The sequence below is a fragment of the Python bivittatus genome, unplaced genomic scaffold (assembly GCF_059951505.1).
Source record: "Python bivittatus isolate LINGU-HERP-01145 unplaced genomic scaffold, Pbiv_v1 ctg000270_np1212, whole genome shotgun sequence".
Taxonomy (NCBI): domain Eukaryota; kingdom Metazoa; phylum Chordata; class Lepidosauria; order Squamata; family Pythonidae; genus Python; species Python bivittatus.
The window spans coordinates 581,113-600,610 of NW_028277050.1; the positions used below are offsets into that span (position 1 = coordinate 581,113).

At 38.9% G+C, this 19,498-nt stretch overlaps 1 protein-coding gene across 1 annotated transcript in view; it reads right to left on the bottom strand.

Moving 5' to 3' along the window:
* The window catches only part of LOC103049736 (transient receptor potential cation channel subfamily V member 6-like), a 36,194-nt gene extending 27,756 nt beyond the window's left edge, over positions 1 to 8,438 (bottom strand). Inside the window, exon 1 of the mRNA XM_088138613.1 lies at positions 8,302 to 8,438. Coding sequence (XP_087994739.1) covers positions 8,302 to 8,438 — 137 coding nt within the window. The remainder of the gene's footprint in view (positions 1 to 8,301) is intronic.
* Between the last annotated feature and the right edge of the window lie 11,060 nt (positions 8,439 to 19,498).

Below are 19,498 nucleotides of genomic sequence, written 5' to 3' on the forward strand. Positions count from 1 at the left end.
TCCAGTATCTGGTTAATATTACCAGCACCCCACTGAGAATGGTTTCTACATTCCTTCACTTGCAGACCATGCCTTCAGCAGTAACTTGAAGGGAGATTTTGTAAGTGCCCTGTTGAACAGCATCTCTGTCCCAGTGATGCTGGTCAAGTGGAGGACATTATTTACTATGGCCCCCACTGTCCCATTTACAATGAGAACAGGGCCAAATTACTGATGGTAGATGAATTCAAAGGACCTCAGATGGTTGAATTATCTTCTTGCAGACGTGTTTCCAACAGTTATTTGTCAGGTTCCTACTTTTGCTTTGCAGTCATTTAGACACAGAAATACATTTTAAAGGTCTTCATCATAGTATTACCTTTATTTTGTTTTGACCTCTTTGTATCTAACACTCTTTTTATTACTTTAATTTTATTGTTATTTTGTTTTATTGTATTTTATACTATGCTACATTGTGATGACCTATGGTTACAATAATAAAATGTATTTACTTACACTTTTTTTGAATAATGTTGGCCCCACATACTCAGTTCAAAAAAAGAAAAAGACAATTTACTTGGCCTTGATAGAGGTTTTACTTCTTGTTATAAATCCTCTTGTGAATTTTATAAAATTCATGATTGGTATGGGGGAGAAGATTCATGTCCTCCACTGCATGGAATGGTCTCTCTCTGAATGAGGTCGCAATACACTTATTTTAGCATTAAAAAAATCATAAGGCAGTTGCACATTATGCATTCAACACGTTTCTCTTCAGAAAGCAAGTTAAAATATGAAAATAGGAACTGAGACTCCAGAGAAAAATATTTTGAAAGGTAGGAAAAGATGAGAGTGAAGGAAATAGGAAAGACATGAAGGAATAGATGAATGTGTAAACAAACGAACAAACAAAAACTCCCAATAGAAATGATTCAAAGTGAGAGCAAGCAACTATTTTCTAGGGCTCCCCTATTGCTCAACCTTAGTCCATAATACTGGCACATAGGCATCAGTTTAGTTATAGAAGGCCATGTTCTTAAAGAAGAGTATCTCAAATCACAGCACAGCACAAGTCTTCCCCCAAGAATTTATTAAGAGCAGAAGTACACAATTGGGAAAATTATATTCTTGGACCAGCTATTCCTAGACTATGCGATTTAAGAAAATATTTGAATATTTCATCACCAACCAGGTACCTTCTAGACATGCTGTGGCTACAACAACCAAAATTCCCTAGTTGGTATGGTCATTATGCTAGCTGGGAGTTCTGAGAATTGTCTTTCCAGCATATACAAAGAGGACCAGGTTGTAATATATAATATTTTAAAGTTTTATACTAACCCAAACTATGCTATATAGTTCTAAAATTAAGAGACTCATCAACAATTTTGTCTTTGCAGAGGACTCATCAATCAGTGTAATTTGTAAGCCAGGAATGAACTACATCTAGCTCCCTGTATCACATTGTCCACTCCCTGCTAGTAATTCGGTAGGCCACAGGACTTCTGTGCTCTAAAAGTAAACTCTACCAAGATCCTAATTAGCCATGATTTGCCATTTAGAAATAACCCTCAATATCTAAGGTGGCCCCACAGATTCTTATCTTGTAGGTATTTCAAGAGCTTCTGTGAAAATGAATAGGTTACTAGTTAGAATAGCCATAAAACCTCAAATAAATAAAAGTAATTGTACTGATGAGTCACTAATTACAGAAACTATGGACAGTTCCTGTTTGATGCTGGAATTCTTCTTCCCTTCCCCAGTGGCAATCCGTAACCAGACTTAAGAAGAATGATTGTATCTGAAGCTCATCTACTGCTTTAATTATCTTGTCTATAAAAAAATAAGATTGGTCATTTGCAAGATCTTTTGAATAAAGAATTGGAATATTGCATACTAAAATCAAAAGGCTAAGAGTCTAAAGAATATTAAGCATGTTTCTTAAGCTCTTAAAATAGAATTAATTCAGCTGAAGATCCCACCCCTCCCCCCCTCCCCTCATGTTTACAGAATACCACAGAGAATACTTAAAAAGGTGGACTTCCAAGGAAGAAATGGTGATCTGAAGACGGCTCCACAAGAAGCAGAACCAACAACTGTGGTGGAATAAAGAGCTGGTGAGTAGACTGTCTCTTCGTAATTCCTCTCTGGACAAGGAGAGGACTTGAGATCACCCACAAGTGCTCCAGACAGCTGCTTCTCACGAGAAGACCACAAGACAGTGGTCTCCGGTGGGTTTAGAGCTCTGGGAGATGAGGAAACAGCCATTTTGCTCAAACTGCAGTCAACACCTTTAAGGACACTGGGGTCACGTACTTCCTTTTCTAATCAGAAACTTTCAGAAATTGCTTGTTAACTGTTTTCAGCTATTAGGAACCTTTGGATTGACAAGTCCCAAAATACTGGGAGAGTTTCCTTCAATCCTTAGCGAAAGAAGTTTTAAATACAAGCTAAGGATTAAAAAAAAAATCTGGAATAAACAGCAAGAGTGATTAAAACTTGACCTGGATAATTTTCCTATACTGGATTTACAAAAGAGGCTTCTTAAAGCTTTGAAGAATTTTGTGAGAAGGGACAAAGAAAACATTTTAAAAAAAACATCAAGTTCGAGGACAGTATTTGAAGGGACTAAAGATCAAGATCATTAGAAATAAAAGGAAGGAATATAAAGTTGGTTTATTTGATCAAGATTAAAATAGATATGTTGTTATCTCTGGTAACCCTTAATGGACCTTTGCTGACATCAGGACTGAAATGACAATGCACTTTATGGATTTGTTTATAGACAAGAGATGGGATATGAGAAGAAGAAATCATTTCTTGTATTTTAAGAGAAGGTGATAAGTTACTAAAATTGTTTATACTTGTTGCAGTGAAGGGGGAAGTCACTTCTTTATATATTCCTTTCTTTTTCTTTACTATTCTTACTTTTTCTTTTCTATTTTTCTTTCGATTTTTTCTTTCTTTTCTTTTCGGCACCAATTTTTTCTTTTTATCTCTCTCTCTTTAGTTTTTAGTTTGCATTAGTTTTTATTGTTGTAAATTGTAATCTTTAATAAAATTATTATTTAAAAAATGAGAATGCTTAGAAAGGCCAGCTATCAACTTCTTTATGCTGGAAGTATAAAATTATAGAAGAGACAATTACACATACGACACAGACTTTTGTTATTGTTGTCTCATTTTGGTCTAATATCCCTGCTTGTTATTTTGAAAAGAGATCAGTGTGTTATTAAATTATATACTGAAAAATGGGAGTTTAGTTTGCTATGATGGAAAGGTAGCGCAGTTCCAGATTTATTGTCTTGGACTGATATGTGTTTGCTCTTTAATTATAAACTGTCTCTCTATTGACATAATGGAAAGACTGGTCAACATTATTCCATGTGGTTAAGATTTATGGCTATGTTTACAATTTGAGCTGTTTTATATGTATTATAACATGAATTTGTTTAGTTTTCTGCTTGTTTTTTTTTCCTTTTTTCTTTTTTATATCATTTTCTTTTTTCCCATTTTTGTATACTAAAGTAACAAATGTGTTTTAAAAAATGGGATAACTGGAACCCAACTTCATCTCATACAATGCAAGTATTTGCAACTATGCATTTGTGGTGATATGGAATTGTACTCAAATGCCTATACAGAACACTGAGTGTTACTTTTATGAATTTTGCAGTAGCAGCACCTCCCAAGTAACATGACATCATTATATCATACATGTCCATTTTTACAACCGTAGTTGATGGGAAAAGGAAATAAACAACTGAATTTGGATGTCAGCATATGAAGTTGAGTTACTTACAGGTATTTCAGTTGCTCCCATTCTGGAGACACAGTAATATTCAGGTCCCATTCATGAGAAGAATTTTTAGAAACCCTTTTCAGAACTATATATCTAGATTCTCTGACCTGGCACCCTCCATGAGTTGGGACTGCATTTCCCAACTTTTATCATCCCTACACATTTGGAAGTACCACATTTGAGAGGGTTGTTCTGTACAGGTAGTCCTCATTTAGCCACCACAATTGGGATCGGCAACTTGGTAGTTAAGTGAAGTGGTCACTAAGTGAAACTGCAACTGTGCTTATGATCTTTCTTCAGCTTTCCTTTGCTCCACAGACCTGAGTAGGTCATAAATGCAAGGATTGCAAGCGGTCACTAAATGAGGCAATCGCTAAGTGAGGTCTACCTGTAGTATGATTGTTTGCACTCTTCAAATCAAAAGACACAAAACCATAAAAAGGCATACACAGAATGAGAAGTAAATAGAGGGAGGATAAATATGTGACCTGGTTCAGAACAGTAGAAGCACAGTACCTCAATGGAGTGTATGGGCCATATAGCTTTTGCTATTTTGATATATTGCTTGCAAGTAACCCTAGCTTAAATGGACCTTGATCTGATCCTGCAAGGCATAGGGTGTATTCAGATCACTTAATTATCAGGGCATGGCTAATTGGTATTAGCTGGTCTTGAATTTGTACTTTAAACAAGATTTCTAGTTTATCTAATTTTAAAATCTCACCACAAATAAAAAGAATGTGCTTAATATTTATGACTGAAATTATCCCTAATAAAGGAGCTAATGTGTGATGGATTGAGAAAACCTAGGTTAAAAACCCCACCAGGTATCCTTGTTTGGAAGGTTTGCAAAATCTTACTTAGGACAAACCCATATTATATTAGAAGAGAGTATCTGTAGCTCAGGGTTGAACTGTGTGGAGTTCTTGATGCTCTCTGAGCTTGGTTGTTTGCTCGCAGATGTTTCATTACCTGACTAGGTAACATCATCATTGATGTTGATGCGACGCCAGCACTGATGATGTTACCAAGATGGGGAATGAAACATCTGCAAGCAAACAACTAAGCTCAGAGAGCACCAAGGACTCCACAAATTATATTCTTGAACTGGGATGCCCCAAGAGTACCGCTATCTCATAATCTTCCATTTACATCTGACACCTGTCTGGAATACCCCAACCTGTGCCTTCATATCTCATCAACTAGGTTAAATGTTCACGATAATAATTACAACAACATAAGTAGCAACTTTAGCAGTCATATATTTTCTACAGATCTCACATCTTTCAGAAGGAAAGCTGAGAGCGGAATTAGATATTCAAAGAGACATGGGACCACTATCATTTCCAAGTCCACAATGTTTTCCATTGGGCAATATCATTACTTTCAACAGCTTTACCACGTAGAGATAAGCACAATGTAAATATATACTAAGGCTCACAAGTTTAAATCTCATTCCCCCAGGAGCCATCAGTTTTTATCCACTTGTAATAATTATCACTAGAGGGCAAACTGAATTTACTGAAATTGCAGATAAAAGCATCTCCCTTTCTCTAGGCAAATTCCAGGCTGATCTAGCTCTAAAGAGTAAAGCAGTTGACTCTGTGCTTGCAACTAGCCCTGGGCTCTTCATTTTAATAACCTTGTAAACAATTCAAATGGAAACAAAAGGCATAGTCAAATCTAAAGGAGAGGGCACACCCGTATCAAAATCCTTGTAAACTAATTCAAATACATGGTATGGCCAGGTATGCAACAGAGTCTACGTCTGTAGGAAAGTAATGATTTTATTGCCCCAAGTGTGGAGTTAACTGCATAACTCTTGGATTTGGCTTTGTATTAGGCAGCTAATCCCAAACTCACAACAATACAATTCACACAGCACACTATAGTGCTGTACTGTATATATTCAACACTGATTCAGGTTGCATACCTTTAGCAATGGTGAAGCGCATTCGTTCATCCTATAGATGGAGAAATACAATTTGGAATGAGGGTGTGAAGGTGCCAAATTAATAGTTGTCTAAAGTCTAGCATTTTGCAAATGCATTCTACTTTGTGTGTAGTAGACCAGTTTTAAAGAACTCAGGAATTCTATTATACAATGGCATCTGGACTCTAAATATGAAATTGCTTTGAAGTATAGCTGTGAAGAATAGCAGCCAAAAATAATGACCAGGAATAAGGTTAATTCAACTCAGTGGGATTTAATTTTGAAATAATATGAACAGGATTAGGCTGAAACACACAGACTCACAAATAATATATATGTCTTGGTACGTATGGTACAGAACTTCAGAAGAGATCATTAGCCTGTAAGCAAAGAGGACTTTCATCAATGGATTCATAGCCTTTAATACTGCAACTCATGAATCAGGTGACTGGGAATCTCCTTGCTAGCTCTTCCGTAATTTAGTAACTAAATTCAGGATCTGCCTCAGGCAGCCAGTAATCCTAAATGCACTGAAGTCAGGAATATAAGCTTTGTGTTTCCTATTAAGTAATGGATTCCTTATTCATCATTTAACTGATTATTAAGCCTAGACATTTTTACACCTGAGCAGAAATGCAAATTTAACTTGCAGTCAATTACAAAATGGGCCACTTCAAAATAATGGGAATTATTTCAAAAGCCAAATTGTACCAAAAAACATCAGACTGAATGGCCTAACTCTAATATTAGTTGTAAGCTTCCCTGGCTTTTCTGCCAGTTATTCCCTTGCCTGTATATTGTATTTATGGCAATTTTTCAACATAGAAATATTTAAAATCTGATCAACATTATTCTATCCCAGCTACTGGATGAGTGGAAGCTTTCAATGAAATAAATGCTTTGGATGCTTTCTGGAAAACACTAACCCTTCAATAATGCTCCAAGTCTGAAAGACCCCAGCAATTACTGCCTATGTCAGTGTTGTCCAAACTTGGCCACTTTAAGATGAGTGGACTTCAACTCCCAGAATTCCTCAGCCAAAATGGCTGGCTGGGGAATTCTGGGAGTTGAAGTCCACTCATCTTAAAGTGGCCAAGTTTGGACAATACTGCCCTATATACTCAGAGATGGCCACTCAGGTGCAGAGGCCACTTTAGATAACAGATATATGGTGTCATATGTTTGCCTTTGTAAGAGCCTGAAGCAGCAACCCAAACTGGTGTTTTCCAATTATGTAAGATAGATTTTTTTTCTAATTCTCAACTAATATTGACCATGAAGGCCCACCAAGTTTGGGAAGGCTGATGTAGATTTTTAATTGGTTTTATTCATACCAAAGTTTCTAACATGACTCTAAAGGTGCTTTCACAAGAAATTTAAATGTGTTTCATCCACTATCTGAGGTGATTCCATCAGGTCCAAAAATTTAGTTTATATTCAGTTCAAAATAAGTTTTCCTCCATCCTCTGGTCTTGCATTACATTCACACCAATCAGTTGAGAAGGAAGAGAAAAGGCATGATCACTCAGAGTGTTCTGCAAAAACCAATTTTCTGGGATTTGGGAACTATGCAAAGACACAGCCCTATAAGAGATCTGTACCAGGGTTATGGCTGCTTTTCCAAATCCAAATAATGATCATGAAATGCCTGAGATTCCCTTAAAAACATTACATGCAATTAATACTTTGAAACCCAGGATGAAACTGTCTACCAATTCTGTATGGACAACCCTGGCATCACTGTAAAGCTTTGACCACGAAGCAAGGGTCACTCTGGCGATTACAAACTTGTTTTATAAAAATGTTGATAAACCAGTCCAGAGCTCATTCTTTTATAAGCAAGAGTAAGAGAGTCATCTAAGGCAATTGATTTGGGGCAGCATTATGCAGTTAGTCAGTTCAGATCCTTTGATACTGTGACTGTAATCTAAAGCGATCAATCTGGAAGTAAGCATTATTAAGGTCAGTGGGGCTTATTCCCAGACAGATGTGTATCAGATTGCTCCTGAAGTATTTGCCTGCATGCAAAGATTTTTGATGCAGCCCCAGCATCCAGATTGGTAGAAATCTTTGCTGTTGTAAAAGTTTCATTCTGTCAGTGTTACAAGACTCTTCTTCACTTTCCCCCCTGCAAGAATGACCTGGCTTCAGGGATGCAACTATGGCCCTTGTGCTACAGCAGCTGGGACCTGAGAAGGACTCTTCCGGATCCAAGGAGGAAGAGCAGAATCAGAATCCTGACCTGAGCAGGTTGCAAAGAGAGGGGATGCCGTTTCTGAGCACTCCCCCAGGTAACAACAAAGGGAAAAAAGCCTTTTTTCTGTAGCCTACAAGGAAAAAAGTTGTTCTTTTTTACCTGTAAATCGTCAAAGAGAGAGAGAGAGAGAGAGTTGAACGCCCCTATCATTTCCCTCCACTGCTAGCTAGCTTTCTAGCTGCAGGAAGATACCTTGGCGGAATCTTCAGCAGTGGCAGAACAGGCGCGTGCAGACAGAGGGTCCTGCAACCTGGAGCACGCTATCCTGTCCAGCTGTTCATTTGCCGGCGAGGACGCAGCAGCAGCCGCCCACCCCCAGCCCGCTTTTACCTTTTCAGCTGCAGCAGGTGTATCTCGTCCCAGCTCTGCTGCCCGCCCTTGGTCTGGATAAGGGTTCGTAGGCTGCAACTCAGCCTCTTCCACAGAGCGCCCAAGCGGCCCTTCGCATCAGGCAGGGGCACCCCCATGGCGCTCCTTTCTCTCGCTTCTTCCGCCCTCCTGGTTGGCAGCGCGACTGAAGCAGCAGCAGCAGCAGCCGCCCCCCGCACAGCAACCTGGCGCCAGAGTGTCTTGCGTTGCCCACTCGCTCAGGCTAATGGCGCTGCCCTGAGCCGCGACGCCGACTTTCCCGGGAAAAGGAGGAAAGAGCGGCGTGTGCGCAAAAGAGCGGGCTTATCCCGCGCGCCCGCTCCCCTCGCCAGCCCTTCGCGCCTGTCCCCTCTGGGCGTCAAGATTGTCCGCCAGAGTCACGCTTGTCGCCGGGATCCCGGCCGAGGCAAATATAGGGACAGGCGCTGGAGAAGGCGGGGCAAAGCGTGACGTGCAGTTTCCCCCCTCCTTCCCCAGAGTGGCCCTGGGTCGGAGAGTTCCTCCGGTCGGTCGGCTGTGCCTGCTGGGGCCCGCGAGTGTCGGAGAGGTTGCCTGGCTGCCTCCTCCCAGCCCCTGGAGGAGAACCTGTACCCACGGCCATGAAGAACTTTCTCAACTGCTCGATCAGAAGATGGGGACAAATTGCAGAATTGGCCTGAGACCTTCATCCAACTGGTTCCAGAGTGGAGGGCTAGGCTGGAATGAGCTGCAAAAATCCCAAGGACTACTATAGGTCCCTGCATCTTTTGGGGCTAGGAATTTTAGTAGCCCAGATACAGGACTACCTATAGGTCCCGACTTAGGTGACCTTCAGCTCTGGCACCTCGCTCCTCTGGGGGCTCAATCCTCCTCATCAATCTTTCTGGAAGACCCCACCCAAAAAGGGATGGGGCTAGCAAAGGAAGAGGGAAAGACAACTTCTTGCAGGAAGAACCCACCTTGAAAAATGGGAGCCAAATTCCATATGCAACAGCAAAATTGGTGGCTCCTTCCAAGAGCAACCGCTACTTCTGCCCAGTAAGATGCCTACACCTTTTCCCTTCCCCAAACTATTAGGCAGAGCAAATATAATCCTCCAAAGAATATTACAATGATGGTAAACCAGTTGACCAGTTAGGGACAACTTCTGTTTCCTCTTTTTAGTTATTCTCCTGCCTTCTCCCTGTAAGGATGTAAGGGCTGGATGGTTGACCCCTTCTGTCCGCTTCTAATTTTTATTGAAGGATTTTTTTTACAAAATTAAAAGCTATAGAAAAATTAGAAAAAGAGTATAGAAAAGTGAAAAAAGACAGAAAAGAGATAGAAAAGAGATAGAAGAAAAAGTGAAGATCAAGAAAAAAGAAAGGAAAAAAGAAATATTTAGAGAAGCAACTTCCAATCTTTGCAGCAATTACAAACATAGTTAATACTCTTTCTGCCTTCCCAAATGACATAACACCCTTCAGTCCACTTCTCAAAGAGAGGACCGGTGAAGGGGTCAGAGGCAGCACTGGCTGCTCCTTGCAATCTTCCTGTTTTTGCCTAGTTATTGTTTCTTCATTTCTATTCCTCCTTTTCAAGTTTGCACTGTACAATCTTATTTTCTCCAGATGGCTGAAGTAGCAAAGGGAACAGACACAGGCAGCTATGAGCCACTGTCATAATAGTTTACGATCTCTGTAATCTATGAATGGTAATAAAATGTTTGCTTTCTTGCAGTTACTTCTTGAGCCTGGCTCTGGGCTGCCTTGGAAACTTTAATTTCTAATAATGGGTCTGTGGTTAGAAGTTTAGAAACTTGCTAGGGAAGTAAGCACATTGCACATGCTTATGTCCTGAGGGTATGCCTGTACACTGTGTGAACCTCTTAGTTGGTGGGATGGGTGCAATTTACATTGGCTTAAAAGGTGGTCTATAGATTAGAAATCTTAGCTTGCGTGGAATACTGTGTGAGATAAACCTGAACTTTAACTGAGTTTGTGGCATACTGGTTGACATCTGACAAAAGTGACTGCGTGGTTACAACCAAGGGTGGTAATATAGTCTATACTTTCCCTGTCACATTAGAAAACAGGTGAAAGCTTTGACTGGCCAAAGCCATGATGAGTAGCAAAAGTTGGTATGTGGCCCTATCTGATGATGACCTATCTGATGATGATATTGAAGAAATAAAAGAAGAAGAATAAATGGTAACAAGAACAAATTAAATTAAATTGAAGGAAAGAAGGAAAAATAGATACGTTGAACATTTGTGAATGGAAGAGAAAAGGAAAGAATGTAATAGAACTGAAGGAAGGTGGTCTGAATGCATAGACTGGAGATTTTTAATTAGATTTTTATACCATTACAATTATGTGACTGTTGGTAGTATAATAAAAGAACAATCAGTAATCAATATATTTAATAAAACAATTCAACAAAAAAATAAAGTAAAACAAAGCCATATATAAAACAGCAATGGCATTTTTCAACTTGTTAAGCCCTCCAGATTTTAACTTAATTTGGGAATGCTAACAAGGTTGGGGTAAATCTAATTTCCCAGGGGAGATATTCCATCATGGAAGGGCCATTACAGAGAAAATCTCCTCCTGGCTTGTAATGGGGGATTACAAGCCACTTCACCTATATGAATGGAAGTAAAGGTATAAATGTAATTATGAATTAAAGGACTAAGGTGCATGTAAGAAAGTATGAACTGCTGTCTTTTAGAATGTTGTGCATTCCAGTAGGCTTTTATAGGTTGGTAATAGTTGCTTTCTATGATCCCATAAATGGTTAATCCTCATATTCTACTAATCACGGCATAAAGATGTTTCACCAACTGTTTTTAGAGGACTTGTCCTCATGGCATCACCTTTCTCCCTTCCCAGTCCACCAGCAGCCTAAATTCATCTTCAGCTGTTCTAGCATTAAAGAAGTGTTTTGCTGCTTCTCCCAGTACAAGCTTTGCCCTACCTACAACATCTCATTGGTAATGTTGGGAATGATCCTGTCAATGACCAGGATCTGCATGGTTCCTATTGGCCACTTAAGATTGCAGTGGGCATGCTCCCTCCCCTGTGGTCATTGGGCTCTGGCCTCCATGACTATTTTGACTTGGACTCCAGGAAAAACCAGACATCTGGTTTATCCAAAGGGATCTGTCTACTTAATGCTTGACTGATATTTTGCAAAATGCTGTTCAGGCATTATGCAGGCTTCATAGGTGCATGGGCGTAATCCTTTAATTGAAGCACCTAAACCTAATTGTAAACACAAGTGCAGCTGTCTTTTGAAAGGATGCTAAAAAGAAAGAAAAGAAAAGAAAAGAAAAGAAAAGAAAAGAAAGAAAGAAAGAAAGAAAGAAAGAAAGAAAGAAAGAAAGAAAGAAAGAAAAAGAAAGAAAAAGAAAGAAAGAAAAAGAGAAAAACGGTCTAGGTGCACCAGTTCACATTAGAGAGCCAGGTTCTGTCAGCTGGTTGTCGCTAGTTCTGTCACCAGTAAGTACAAATTTTCCACTGCATCTGCTGACAAGGGGTTTTGCATGGTTGCATTTTTACTAGTTTTATTAGTTGGGGAAGAGGGACACAGAGTGCTGCAATTTTGCCTACTCCAGTGGAATTTAGGGTATTCCATGGGCTACTTCCAAGTATTGCTGGCTGGGGCCAGTTGCCTCCAGCATTGTCTTTCCCTTGCAGAGATATATGGATGTGGGGATTGAAACTGGTAAGAGTTTTGACTGTTTCCTGTTTTAACCTGTGTGACTCGGGTTATTTCTGGATACAGGTCTTGCACTCTTTTAGAACAGTGCTATATCTGTGTCCAAAAATAGCCCAGCTAACAGGTAAAGGGAGTGGGGGAAGAAAATGGGGGTGAATTGCAAGGGACCCCTCTGATTCACCTTATGCCCCACCAACATGAAGACCAGCCTATTTTGGACAGGATATGCATTAATAAGTAACAATAAATATGATGAAGAAAACAATAAAGATAAAACTCAAAAATAGTATATTTAAAAACTGTTCCCATGCCTCACTTTTAATCTCCAAATACCATCTTAATGAGCCAGCTTTTATTTGCTCTTGGTGGAGCTTTTGTGCCTTATGAATTTGGGGGGCAGCATATTCCATAGGGAGGGGGCAGCTGTAGAAAAGACTTGGTCTCCATCCCCCCTTTATCTGCCAAGAAGGGGAAGCTTAGAGCGCCTTTTCACAGGATGATTGAATGAAGCAGGTAGAGTCTTTCTGGAATTGGCAGTTCCCTCCTTAGAACTAAGGATCTAAGCCATGTAAAGCTCAATAGATAATAACCAGCACCTTGAATTTTACTTGAAAACAAACTGATAGCCCACACAGTACCTGCAGTATTATTGTAACACTGATAAAATGACTCTCACCTGCAAACATATGAGCCACTACATTTTATACCATCTGAACTTCCTGAATAGTCTTCAAGAACAGCTCCAAATACAGTGCATTGAATAGTTCAGTTCTGAAGTAACAAGGACGTGTGTGACTGTTGCTAAGGCCACCCACCTCTGCAATTGGTGCACTAACTAAAGGCTGGACAAAGGCTGACTGGCCATGGGCTCCACCTGCTTCCTAGCAGAAGTCAGGAGTCCAAGAGGAATCCTGAGTCATGGGCTTGCTTCATATGCGGGAGTACAATCCCATCCAGAGATAGAGTAGAAGCCACCAGAGAGCCCATAGGCACCTGGACAAACAGCCAGTCTTGCTGGAATTCAATTTCAACCTCAGAGTTTCCACAGCAACTCCTGCTTGAGTCGGGGTGATGTAGAGCTTGGTATCATCCACATTTGATGATGCCTCACCCCAAACCAAAAGATGACAGTGTTTTCCTATAGATGCTAGATAACAGCAGAGATAGCACCAAGCCCTGTGGTATGTCATACCAGAATGACCATGGGCTCAAGCACTCCTCTCCTATTATTGATAAGAATTATACACTTGACTGGAACTATTATAAAATAGTGCCCTAAACTCTTAAACTTTGTAGGAGTCCAGAAGGTTACCATGGTTGAAAAGTGTGAAAGGACCAAGAACAGTGTACTCTCCCCAACCATATCCTGTTGGAGTTAATTCACAAAAGTAATCAATGCCATTTCCATTTCAAATCCAAGTCTGAACCATGACTATAAATGGTCCAGATGTCTATTTTTTCCAGGGGCTTATGCAACTGTAGCCCAACCATCTTCTTCATGACTTTCACCCCAAAGGGAAGATTGGAATTTGGCAGTACAGTAGTTGGTTAGCATGGCTGGATCAAGAGATGGCTATTTCACGTGGGGGTACACACCACTCTTTTCAAAGGGGCAAGAACCATTTCTTCTCTCCAAAAGGCATTAGTCACCTTCCTAACCCAGCAGCTCAGCCCACATCTGGCTAACCAAAGGATCACATGGGGCAAGACGCAGCCCACAGATGACCAAGCTCATGGTGCAGTGGAAGCTGTCTACTTCATCAGATGCTACAAACTTAAAAGTATCACAGGTTGCCTACAGAACTCTGTGATTCTGTCAATGTGGAGTCCAGATCTGAATGAATATGATAATTTTGACCACTGAAATATTTTGCAAAATTGTCACAGCCTGAATGAATGAGAGTGGTGGCTGATTGGTGAATATTTGCTCAAAAATGGTCTATTTCAGATGCATGGATTTGAAAATTGAATTATCAAAGAGTAAGATGGTTGTGTCTCATAAGGAAAAAGGACAGAATAATTCCAAGTTGTACATAAATGATAAGAACCTAGAACAACCAAATAAATTTATGTACCTTGGTAGAATGTTAACTAAAGATGGGGAAATGGAGACATTTCAAGATGTGCAAATGCCGATAGAAAGGTCCTGGGTAGTATGTGATCTGCTGAATGGAATACATTTGTAAAAAACAAAACAAAAATAAAATGGGTTTGTATAAGAATGTGCTTCTGCCTACTTTGTTACATGGAAATGAGAGTTGGGTATCTCAGGAGAAATAAAGAATTAAGTTGAATGCAATGGGAATGGACTACTTAAAAAGTTATTGCAATAAAACAAGAAGAAATAGGTAACACAGAGAATAGGTATGGATTTGGGCTAGGGCTAGGGTTAGGGTTATGAAAGAGTTATATTAAGATCATATAGAGAGAATGACTGAGGATCATATTTGCAGAAGGGGTAGAGCAAGAAAGTTGTGATTGGGTGGACATGATGAGTTCCTCAAAAGAGAGAGGCGAAAAATTTAAAGAACAAAAAGCAATGTATGAAATGGTGCATGTATACAGTGAAAACAAGGACGTTTTGCAAGGATGGAATGGTATGAGAAATGTGGTGAATGAGATTGGTATAAACTAGATTTAACTGTATTTCCTATTCATTCATACACTATACACAAACGCACACACACGCATGCATGCCTATAGTTCACTCTTTCTTATTCCTTTCCTCTGTTTTGCATAATGTTGCATACCCCAAAAGGGGAATAGCATGCTGGATACACACACACATGTGTTTGGCATAAATTTTTATTACTATTTTACTTTGCTCCAAGGCTGAATCATTTCCTTTGGTGTATTTTATTCTTCTCCTTCAGTCTAAAATCATATTAAGGAACACCTGAATATTAGGAAATCTAATTTTTTTTCTGGTGAAGTGAATCTTTGCCTACAAAAATTCTTGGCACAGAGATTTTGGTATCAATAGAAGCGAATATGTGTAGCTCAGGGTTGAACTGTGGAGTCCTTGGGATTCTCTGAGCTTGGTGGTTTTCTTGCAAACGTTTCATTACCCAGCTTGGTAACATCTTCAGTGCTAGAATGGAATGGAGTTTGCTCTCTGTTTATATACAGTGGCATGTCCTGCCAGTGTTGGTGGGGGTGTGGGTTTTGTTTTGTTATATTTTTTCCTTCTTTTTTTTTTTTTTTTTTTTGTTCCTTGATTGGGGTATTGTTTACTGCTTGATTGTATGTCTGGTGTTAATCTTGGTGTTAATCTCTGCTTATCTGGGTGATGATTGCTGGTGAGGAGATGTTCTAGTCTTTGTTTTCCTTTCTATTGTCTCTTCTGAATAGTGTGTAGATGTTGTTTATCTCTATGTGCCTGTTGATGGCTGCCTTGTCTGAATACCAAGCTTCCAAGAATTCCCTCACATTTTTGGATTTTGCTTGATGTAAGATGCTGAGTTTCCCAATTGAAACTATGGTTGAGTCTGTCCATTTGTTGTGAGATTTAAGGAGTTTTCATCATGTCTTCTGACTGCTAGTTGGTGTTCATGGATGCACTCTGCTAGCCTTCTGCCTGTCTGTCCTACATAGTGGTTGTTACAGTCCTTACACTGTATGTTGTAGATGACTCCTGATTTTTCTTCTTGTGCTACTGGGTCTTTTGGTTTACTTGAGATCTTTTGGAAGTTTGGAGATGGTTTGTGTACTATGGAGATGCCTTGTGGTTGTAATAGGCTGTTGGTGGTTTCTGAGACGTTTCTGATGTATGGCAGTGTGATCCTATTCATAGCTTGTGTTGGTTGTGTTGTAGTAGGTTGAGCGGTTAGGCACTTTTTGATAAAGTTGTGTGGGTATCCATTTTGTTGGAAGATGTTGTATAGGTGGTCTGTTTCCTTTTTCTGCTGTTCTGGGTTGCTGCAGTGCATGTGTGCTCATTTGAATAATGTTCTTACACAGCTCCTCTTGTGGGAGGTTGGGTTGTTACTTTGGTAATGGAGTACTTGACTAGTGTGGGTTGTCTTCCAATATACTAGGGTTTCTAATTTGCTGTTGTTTCCTCTGCTGAAGAGGATATCCAGGAAGGGTAGCATGCTGTTGTTTTCTTCCTCTCTGGTGAATTTTACTCCTTTGAAGATGTTGATGGTTTCATGAGTCTTCTCTAGCTGTTCCTTTTTTATTATAACAAAGGTGTCATCTGCATACCGGATCCATACTTTGGTTGTATGCGTGGAAGTGCCATAGTTTCTAGGCGTTGCATTACAATCTCTGCTATGAGTCCTGAGAGTGGGGATCCCATGGGTGTGCCTCTGATTTGTTGGTATATTTGTCCATCAAACTGAAAATAGGTAGTGAGGCAGAGGTTGAAGAGGTCCATGATTCTGGGTATTTTGATTTGGATGTATTTGGTTAGGTCGGGTGTGTTGTACTGCTGTATCAGTACTGCTGATATGGATTCTTTCGCTAGTTCTGGGTTTATGGATGTAAAGAGTGCTGTGACATCAAATGAGACCATAATTTCATCTTCATCTATGTGCACATCTTTGATTTTCTGGAGGCACTGTAGTGAGGAGTTGATAGAATATTCACTCTTCTCTGTGAGATGTCCAAGCTTTTTTGTCAGTTCTTTCGCTAAGTTGTATGTTGGAGTCCCTGGTAGAGATACAATTGGTCAGAGAGGTATCATTGGTCAGAGAGGTATGATACTTTTGGTATCATACAGCACTATATAGAGAGAATTCTCTATATCGAAAATCTCTTATAAACAGAAAAGCAACACAGAAATTAGTGGACTAGGCTGCAAGATTATTTCCCTGATTTGTTAGGGTTTTTGCTTATAGAGATAGTTTGTTTTTGTTTTATTTAACATGTGGAAGAGCATTCAAGATACTATTTCCTAACTGCAGTTTGAAGTTATATAGTCTAGTCTAGTCTAGTCTAGTCTAGTCTAGTCTAGTCTAGTCTAGTCTAGTCTATGACTTCTAACACCTGTCATCTCCTTCCAGCCTGATAGAACAATATAGCAGGCAGGTTTATTGTATGGATACTTCAGCCATGGCTGGAACACTAAACACTAGAAGGGCACTGGGCCCATTGACTACATGGGACTTGCTTCTGAACAAATATGCCTAAGATATGCTATGAATTGGCCTGATTTCTCTCATCTCATCCACTCCAGAACAGCTTTTGCAGCACAGATTTTTCCTGGGTTAGAAAAAAAAATCTGTCTTTATTTATTCCTTTGATTTATATTTCGAATTTAGATATTGCCCATCTCATGAGGAAGTGACTCTGGGCGGTTCACAATAAAACAACAAATAAATATTAATTAAAAAACAATAAAAACAGTATAAAAATACAGTAAAACCAAACACATACACAAATAATAATATCTTCCAAGATGGTGGTGATCAATAAGATGTTAACATATGGGAGCATCTTCAAGATGCTAGCCACCCCCAGGGTTGGTTGCCCCTTTTCTCGCCCCATACCAGTTGGCAGAGCCAGGTCTTGACTGCTTTCCTCCAATAACTCAGTTTGGCCACTGAAATTTAGAGTGAAATATCCTCACGGTTGGGACCTATCCTGTCTTCTTTTGTAAATCAGCAGGTGATGCTGTCTAAACACATTCATTATCTTACAGCTCAGTTTTGATATATGCCTATTCAGAAGTAGGCTACTATAAGGTGCTGGGATTAAGCTGCTGGCAGAACACAAAATATCCCAGATCACAGGAGCGGGGATTGATTGATTGATTGATTGATTGATTGATTGATTGATTTCCTCATTCATTCATTCTTACCTACACTGCCTACACAAGTGATAACTTTTGAACATTATTCGTGTGCTGTAAGATAAGCCTATGGACATATGGAAAAATAGTTCTAAAGCCAAACTTAAAGGACCCTTCACTTGCCTGGTATCCTCCAGAAAGTTAGGCTACCATTCCCTTCATCTAATCATTTTAGTGAAAAGCTGGCAATACTAGGAATTGTAGGATATCACTCTGGGAAAGATTGCTTTGAAAGGTATCTTTAGTCATCCCCAAATTGATTCATTTGAATCCATCAAAGGGGCAGGTTGGAAATAGATTTTGATACCATGGACAGGGCTGAAAATAAAACAATGAATGCATAAAAAGGCTGAATTCTTCACATAGGAAATGAAATGCCAATATGCTGCTGTAAACTGGGGAATATCTGGCTTAACAACAGTACTTGTGAAAACAACCTTGGAATTGTAGTTTATTGTAAACTAAATGTAAATCTTCTGTGTGAGATGATTACAAAAAAAGGCAAATTCAATTTTAGGCTGCATCAACACATTTTTCACCAAATATCACCTCCAGTTTTAGGCACCCCATTTAAGTTGTATTCAGCCAATATATAATAGGTTCTTTTTTTTGTAATGACTTTATTAAATTTTTAAACAAGAAATATAGAAGCTAACAAGAACTAATATTTAAGATAAAAAAAAGAAAGAAAAGAAAGAAAGAGGGAGAGAGAGAAAAAAAGTAATAAAGCCAAAAGTACAGAAAGAAAAGAAAGAAAAAAGAAATATAAAGAAATTACTTCCAGTTTTCTTTTACAACAGTTATAGGTATAAATTTAAATTGAATTCTTACTCTAGGGTTATAACATAACTTTAATTTTTTCTATCATATAATATTTTTTCTAATCATCAAACACATATCATAATTTCGTTTTTTTCTGTTTCATGCAAAAAGTCCTAAAGGGGTTTCCAATTGGCACTGGACTTAATCAGCATCTTTTCTCTAATCAGAGTTGTCAATTTAGCCATCTCAGCAAACTCCATCAACTTCACAATCCACTCTTCCATTGTAGATAATGTCAAATCTTTCCACTTTTGTGCATATAAAAGTCTCGCTGCTGTTATCATATATAAAAACAAAGTTCCATGAGTTTTTTCCAGCTCTTTGTCAATCATTCCCAAAATAAACATCTCTGGCTTCAGTCATATATTAATCTTTAAAATCTTCTGAATTAGTGTATGTATTTGGATCCACAATTTTTTAGCTTTTTTACATGTCCACCAAGAATGATAAAAAGTCCCCTCTCGTTGTTCACATTCCCAACATAGATTCGAAGTACCTTTATACATTTTAGACAATTTTTACAGTGACAAATATCAGTGATACATCATTTTATAAAAATTTTCTTTATGATTATAATATAATGTAAATTTCAGTCCTTTCATCCACATATTCTCCCGTTGTTCCATTTGTATGTTATAACCAAATTTTTACCCCATTTTATCATACATTCTTTCACTTGTTCTTCTTTTGTTTCAAATCTCAATAAAAGTTTATATATTTTAGCAATAACATGTTAATCATTTGTGCATAATTCTGTTCAAATTCAGACTTACAATATTCAAAATCAAAAGTCCTTTTATCTACTTTAAATCTTTCTAATAATTGTACATAGGGAAACCATTGACATGTGTATTTTTCTGATGT